The sequence below is a fragment of the Letharia columbiana genome, assembly GCF_014066305.1.
Source record: "Letharia columbiana isolate WasteWater2 chromosome Unknown Sc0000039_s0, whole genome shotgun sequence".
Classification (NCBI taxonomy): Eukaryota; Fungi; Ascomycota; class Lecanoromycetes; order Lecanorales; family Parmeliaceae; genus Letharia; species Letharia columbiana.
Window position 1 is genome coordinate 425,805 of NW_023501083.1, and position 7,806 is coordinate 433,610.

The window sequence follows — 7,806 nt, forward strand, 5'->3', positions numbered from 1 at the left end:
CGCCAGGCTTTTAGGGATACCAGAGCAGGCCGACCATAAGTTCGTAAAAGCTCGACGCGACGCTGTGTAAGATACATAGCTCAAGTAGAGATTGCGTCGACCCTTTTCTCTTCTTTTGCGGCGAGCTTCCAATGTTTTAGTGCCGATAAGACAGGACAAGACGATCAGTCTTAGCGGCAGGAGGAGGCTTTGGCTTGATATTATTTTCTGTTCTAATGGGTACGTCGGGTTGGCGACGCTTAAAAGAACTGTCGAGAATAGGAGAAATGATGGGCTTCATGATGGTGTTCGTAGAAATTGATAGAAACAAAGGACACGCTTGGATGGCGGAGTCATTCTTCACCTTATGATCAATCAATCTCTATTATTTTTTCGAATAACATCTTGAGAGATTCTAAGAAGGAAATGCTATCTCTTTCGAAGAGTACTTAATGTCACACAACAAAGCGGCTGTTCTCAATCCTGGCGATTATTATTGACGCTCACGTGACCCGTCGCAAGACTACTTACGCCATACTTCCCGTCAGCTATACGACGCCACCTGCCCAACGCTCTTCAATAGATCCAGTCCACTATATCTTACCAGAGCAGATTCCCCAAGTCATGGCCTCACCAGCTCTCCCTTCTGTAGTACCTGGCAATGAGGCTCCATTCTGGAGCTCTCTTGGTGCCCCAATGGTGGAGAACGCCTCGTTCTTTGCCGCGTTCCTACACTGGCTGGCCATAGCGCTCAAGTGGTTCTTAAGAGCTCTGCTGGTCGTCTTGGCAGTTGGCGTCATTTTGGGCATCGGATCTTTGATCTTTGGGTCTCTGCCCCTCCAACAGCTTCGCCGCGGTGGCAAACCGAAAATTTCCACGGACGGGGATGCACCGCCGGAAGCTGAATTGGTTGAGTTGGAGTTTTTGGCTGAAGAGTACGATCCTGCCCAGGATCAAAGCTCTGACAGCGGTGAGGAATATTGAGAAGTATAAGTTCTCGGAATCGGGTCGAGGTTTAGGAGCCTCGTTTTGGCTGAAGCCGGGCACATTGGTGGCGAAATAGCAACATGCGTTGCAGGGCGCCTTGCAAGGAAAAGTTATCGACCACAATACAAGGATACTTGCGAATTATCCTACAATCTAGTCATTACGGGAAGAGGCCTCAATCTTGCTCAAACGCCATATACCATCGCCCATCACGGGACATCCACGCAGCCTCTTACTTTGTGGCACTGGGTCCCGTGCCAAGTCCTCCTAGTACGCCGGCTTCATAATCGACTTTCTCCATCCGTTCGCACATTCAACTACGCTCAAGCACTGGTCGCAGAGAACAAGGCTTTTCCCTCATCGTCTCCTCCAAAGAGATGCCTTCAGCTCTGCCCGCACGAGACCTTGTCCTTCGGAAGACTACAGCACATCCCTAGACTTCCAAATTCCGACAAGTCAGGGAAGACTATTGATGCTCTCGAATATAGCTCCCAGCAACACGTTAGAAATCATGTAAAAAGCCAGGACCCTAAGGAAGAAAGAACCTATTACGTGCCATTTAGAAACCCGCAAGACTAGGACCATTTAGCGCAAGTGAACGATTTTGGGAATATCTTGAACGGTAGATTCGCTATCCGTTTGTAATTGCTGTTCTGCTAGTCCCTTTGGTGCGGAGTGGTTACATTTCAGAAGTGCGATACTGTGGAGACACTGTGGACTTACCTAGCGCCTGCAAATAAGTGGCTGTGTGGCAACCTGGCTGATCCTATCAACCGATACATTGCTAACGAGACTGGCATTGTATGCGACCGGTGTGACACAAGACGAAGATTCACTTGATGAAAGGGGTGGAGGACAGTGAAGGAAAACACAGGTGTAACGTCTGTGTGACGGGATTCTTGGGTACAGGAGAGTCGGCAGAAGATCCCATTTGGGTTGCACAGTGCGGAGCTTGAGTCGTGTTAGCCGAGAAGTGGAATATTGAGTCCTAGACGAGTATCGTACTTGGCTAGGAACATGGTAGTGACATTGTCATCCCAATGATGTGGAAGAGCCTTGATATATTTATCATCGAACCTCTCCATTACTGCTGAGCTCTTGAGGTGTCATGAGAGATAGCATCTCATTTCGGCACGCCGCCATAAGTATATTGAGCTGGCCATCTTGTGGAGACGCACTTGCGTAGCTCCTGGTGTTTTCTAAGATGTTCAGTCCATTGGTACCCCTGACTCAAGCACACGCAGCGCTTCCGACGCAGCTGGGTATAAAACCATGCCTAGACTTAGACCGATTCTCACCTGTCTCGAAGTCTTTGGACAAATCGGGTCTTCGACGCTCCGTCTCGCCGAAGCTATCGGTATAGGTTCCTACATAGCGATAATGATGTCTACCGATCCACATCCAAGCGCCCTGCTGCACCGCTTCATTTGCAGTTCATTGACACTCTTCTTTTGTTTCCTTGCCCGGTGAACGAATTGTCTAGAAAAGAATTAAATTTGTTACTAGGGGAAAAGCGGTGAGTTGTTGACTCCCACAAACTAACATGTTTCATTGGCCAATAGGTCGAAATTTGGTACATGGAATTTGCATAGTTGGGCCCAGACATCTACCCGCCTCGGCTCCATCATCCGTTGCTCCGAAACCATTTTAATAAATACACAAACCCCAAGCATGCATCTTCACAACAGGCGCGTGCACATCCAACAACGATACAAAAAATGTTCTGCCGACCGAGAACCCAGCTGGAACCCACATCCGACCGACCGACGGACGACGATGAGAGACTGCTTACTGCTACTGCGATAGAGCTCCCTGACTACCCAATCGACGCCACCGCGGACGCGTCACCGTCTGCCTTCGAACCCGACACGTTGGCCTTGAAGAAAAACTTCAAACCTGCCCTCACGAGACTCTACCCTCCGACCGACCACGGCGCATGGCACCTTCTCTGCGTTTTGAAGACCTCGGCAGCTAGGTGGGACACTCCGACATGCCGTCTCCAGCAGTACTTACGAAGTCAATGGGTCATACATCTTGCACGACGGTGCAGAGCTGGGATATTAAGACCGGGTCACAGCGGCCTCCGAGACGCTCTAGGTCGGGAAAAGGCAAGGACAATGCTATCTTTGGAGAGCAGAATGTTGTTCTGGATCGGATACTGGCTCGCGGTCAACGGCCAGCTGGGATTTTTTGCTCGTCACCAGAAACCGTGAAGGATTGTGCTACGCTGGAATTTCTCTGAATCCGTCTCGCGCCTCCGAATGTATGGTTGTAAGGGGAGAACACGGATTCGATACGGAGATTCGATATTTGGTCTTAGAGAGCCATGTGTTCATACCGCGACGTGTCCGATGTCACAGGTTGATGTCTGGTCTGAGAGATAGCTTTGGGACTCGCTAGAGAAGTACATGTTGCTGAGAGAGCCCATTTTGACAAACGTACTGGGGACAAGGCATCGGCCGTGGCAGCAACGAATAGAAGGCTTCTACCCTTACTCCGAAATCTCCCAGCGACACCAGGAAGAATGTCCACGTGGGCGATCCAAACCCTCCGTACAACATACACAGACGCTTCCAGACCCGGAGCTGCGGATATCGACCCCTCCCCAATCGTCGAACAGATGTATTCAAATCTGTCCCCATGAGAATCTCCATCTCAACCGTCCGCAACGCACACAACCCCACCCCACGCCTACGTCCCCAACGCCTCCACCAACCCCGCCCCACCCACCGCCTCGCCCGTCGAAAACGCCCCTCGCTCCGCCACCGTCAGAAAACTCGACACGTCACTCATGACACCTGACCCAACCTCTGCAGCAAGAGCACCAGCAACTCCGACACGCTCGTAAACGACCCGTACGTCTGCGCCGCGGGGTAGGTTTCCAGAAACGTGAGCAAGCCGGCGTTGGGGGTAGCGGGGAGGGCGAAGCCGTAGGTTTCCCTCTCGAGCAGAGCGCGGAGGGGGACGTCGACGGAGAGGGTTTGGGTGGGGTTGGCGAAGCGGGAGGTGTCGTTCGCGGAGGTGGTGGCGGCTGTGGCTAGGGCTGTGGGGTTGGTTTGGGAGAGGGTTCGGAGGGCGGTGGAGAGGGTGGTTGTGTAGGTGTTGATGGCTTGTCGGAGAGGATGTTAGCGGGTTCTGGGACATGAATTGGTGATGCGGTGCTGCGTTAATAGTCGCGGTGGAGAAAGGGGCGAATTGTATATGTTCCATACTCCATAGAAGAGCTGCGGGCTGTGTGGCGGATCGCCCAATTTTGGCATCGGGCATGTCGAGTTCTTCCCGCTTGTATTGATCGTGGAACAATCGCGTCCCGCGACGCCTAGGCTCAGCCGCAGAAAGCATACAGACCACGACTCCTGGTCTCGACACCTGACAGCAGCACCGCTCGTCGCGTTGGGCGACGTGCTCGCCAGCCACTCCTGGAACCAGGCATTCATATTGAGTTCATCCCAGCAAGAGGGTGAGAGACCTGTTGTTACGATGTCACATTCGACAACGGAGTTGGGTTGGCGAGGAGAAGCGCTTAGCCGAGGGCAGAATCAGGGCGACGAGGGCGACAAGCTGACAATGGGGCCGCATGATGGCTCGGTGGTTGCTTTGGTTCTGGATGCTGTTGGACAGAGACTTTGCTTGAAAGGATGACTCGATTACCGGAATGGGAAAGCGCAGCGTGACAGACTGCAATGCAGGGACGAGCCTATATACAATCGCTGCCTTGACGGGGCGGGACGCTTACTGAGAATGTCGGCAATTTCGATCTCTCGGAGGGAAGACGCGACTATATACCGAACAATTGTTCAGGCCGATAGGCGCATCAACCAAAATGTCATAAGCGACCTGAGACGCTTCTTCATGAGTGTGATCCTGTTGAGCTCGTGAGCCTCGAGGCTGTTCTAGGTCGCGTAAGACCGCGATAGGCATGGACATAGAAACAACGACAGGCGTAGACGTAGCGCTGAAGGCCGCTATACCCGTACTCGTCCGCAACAACCCCCCAGCCTCAAGCTGAAACCCACCCACAAACCCCGTCCCCCCCATGACCGCACCCATATTATTCTTATCCGGACAAAACACCCACACACCGCCATCAATACACTAACTAATCGTGTTCGGACCCGCCGAACAACACCACTGGGTGTTACTACGCCGAAAGCCACGATCGGTCCCGAGGGTTTGGGGACATTGCTGGAAGCGACTGGGGTCAGTTCAGGTCATGACGGTGCAGGTGCGGGTGTGACGGAGGTGCGAGAAGCAGAGGCCCGTTGTGAGGCCGCTAGCACGATTTTGACAGCGGAGGGAGGCTTGTGCGCTGGGGTTGCGAGGGATGAGGTTGGGTTCGACGGTTTGATCGGGGGAGTAGTGTGGTTGGGCTCGGGGAAGCCGGGGGAGGAGGGGGCTGAGGAGGATCAGAGTGGATTGTCTGGGTAAGTTCGACGTCGGTGGGGAAAGGTGGTCTCATTCATGGCGAGGGTTGGACGTCTGTGGGAGGAGCTTGGTCAATGTGCTCATGGTCTTATAATGTCATTGTCTGCCGCCGCAGATTCTGTTTCAGCTGTGAATCTTGATGATTGCAGTACATGCATGCTGAGGCGGCAGCCATCATCCAATTAAACTCTGGCGATGTGCTTTCAGCCTCGTCAAAAAGCAGTGAAGCGCCCAAATGAAACGGTGGCCAATCTCATCTGGAGGGGTTGTGCTGTAGGGTTCGGCACATAGATAGGTACCGTCCATGCTCCCACATTCCAGCCATGACCTGGTGGCTTACTGAAAATGGCTGCTGTCATTGCTTGCTGTATCCCTGAGCGGAAGACTGCCAACGTCAGTTTCCCCGATCGCTGTCCACTATATCCCATTAACCCAAGCTGCCAGCAGCCCATCGAGCGAGGGATCAACTGCGAATCGCCCGCCGTCTTTCCCCCTAAAATCGCCATGCTCCTGATCGCCAAATACCACCAGAGGCCCATCCTTCTCATCCTCTACCGGGCAAAAAGAATTGGAGTCCAAGGCTCGTTCGCCAATCACGGACCTCGCACTGACGAAGGTGTCCGTATCTGTTGAATCTGTAAGGGCGGCAAGATCTTGTGACGATGCTATACTTTCCACAATGTGAGATTTCTCAGTGACTAGCATCGATGTTCCAGATCGCAAGAAAGGCCATTGTGGCATATGCTCGTTCTGTATATACGGTTTCAGGGGATTCAATGGAAGGATCCTACGGTAGAGGAGCCTTGAGGGTCCAGATATACAGAATGGCACCCAGCCATTTTCCTCGGCCGCTCTAGGGCTTTCAACCATTGGAGCTTCGGAGCCTAAGTCGAGGGGGTTCCACGAGTCTTCTCGGTTATTGAGGAAAAATTCCTTTACAGGATTGATCGTAGAAGCATAGACTCGATCCATAGTGGTCATGCGGATATTCTCAGGCGGCCCTTCATAGCCCTTTACCTGCTTTCGGGTTACGCCCTCTTGGGGCGAGTGACTCGGATTGGAACCGAGAATTTGGGGGCTACTGTCTCCGATTCGAGCGAATTTAGCTCCAGACGAGCTTTCCACCCGGTGTTCTATTTGCGAATGTTCTCCTTCTTCTACCTTTTCTTCGACCATCTCTGCTAGTATCCAAGACTCCTCTCGCATCTTCTCTTTAAGCGCGGTATGTCCATGAACTGCTCTAAGAAGCCGTGTCTCACGCTTGTGGGTATGGATGACATCGTCTCTTATGCGACGCCTCATATCATGGCCAATGTTGTATTCCTCGGCTTCAACCTCTGTCATCAGGTGTTCTATGAGAGTGAAGTAATTCTCCAGACTTGCAGTCCCAGGATCCAGCCCGGTATCCTCCAACAGCTTAATGGTCGTGCTCTTGTTGGGCAATTCGGTGGGTATAGCTGCATCCAGATCCGGTGTTGCCGGTATAATATCATGGGTGGAATCGTGGGCGATATCAAGGTTCTCCTGGCGGTCCATTGCCGCTTTCAAGGACTCATATTTGCGTGTTTGTTCTGTAGTTGTGTGAAGAAGGTGTTCGATTAGGCGGCGCTGGTTATTGACGACCGAGGGTTCCTCCGTTCTGCACTGACAGTCAGCAAAGCGAAATGGACAACAAGGCCGTTTGATCGAGATAGGAATCGGATATGGAAGCTCACCGCTCGGTCAGATGTCTAGCATAGATAAAGACGTTCAACAGTAAGTCTAACGAAGACTTTAACTTGTCGAGATTGCTCCACAGGAGCATTATTTTCGGTCTCAGGAAGGGCCATCTCAGTCTTTCAAGCGCGACAACAGCAGCTCGGCTAGAGCTGCCATCCAATCCGATTCTTTTAATCTTCTTCAAGAGAGCCCTGTCCATTTCGTGGAAAATCTCGAGACACTCTTTGACAATGGTCTCCGCCGTGTTCATGGCATCTTGTGAGTACAGTCGTGCTTCGCGATCTTTCTCGAGATTCTGTCCTATCGTTTTGAGAATGGAGCATGTGTGGGAGATGTCTTTTGAGATGAAGACAATTGAGTCATCAGCGCTGACGACGGTCTGGCCAAATTTGTAGAGCGTGACGCTGAGCCGAATGCCAACATCGGCGACCTGGATGACCGAGGCAATAAGGCCAAGCTCAGCCATGCGTTTAGGGTATAGCACGATCGTTCGTCGCTAAGCTGATGATTTTTAGAATTCTTGGCAATGGCATAGTAGAGGTTGACGAGAACAACTAGATCCCGAGGAGCAGCGGCTTATTTCAAACGTGGTTCGGTCAGGCCCGATACAAAGCGCTGGTGATGGCTCGGGGAACGCAATGCCAGAGAAGACTGAAAGTGTGAATGCAATTGAGCGACAGACGTCAAGCACGAAAT

The 7,806-nt window shown here is 52.1% G+C and overlaps 2 protein-coding genes across 2 annotated transcripts; one reads left to right on the plus strand and one right to left on the minus strand.

Annotated features, from left to right (window-relative positions):
- Window positions 1-603: 603 nt before the first annotated feature.
- On the plus strand, window positions 604-1,545 carry HO173_009371 (uncharacterized protein; the record flags this gene model as incomplete). The annotated part of the gene is made up of 2 exons (XM_037311261.1): window positions 604-949; window positions 1,124-1,545. The coding sequence occupies 2 exons, from the start codon at window positions 604-606 to the stop codon at window positions 1,543-1,545; spliced, it is 768 nt and encodes a 255-aa protein (XP_037161918.1).
- A 4,263-nt stretch (window positions 1,546-5,808) lies between these two features.
- Window positions 5,809-7,576, minus strand: HO173_009372 (uncharacterized protein; the record flags this gene model as incomplete). The annotated part of the gene is made up of 2 exons (XM_037311262.1): window positions 5,809-7,030; window positions 7,107-7,576. The coding sequence occupies 2 exons, from the start codon at window positions 7,574-7,576 to the stop codon at window positions 5,809-5,811; spliced, it is 1,692 nt and encodes a 563-aa protein (XP_037161919.1).
- Between the last annotated feature and the right edge of the window lie 230 nt (window positions 7,577-7,806).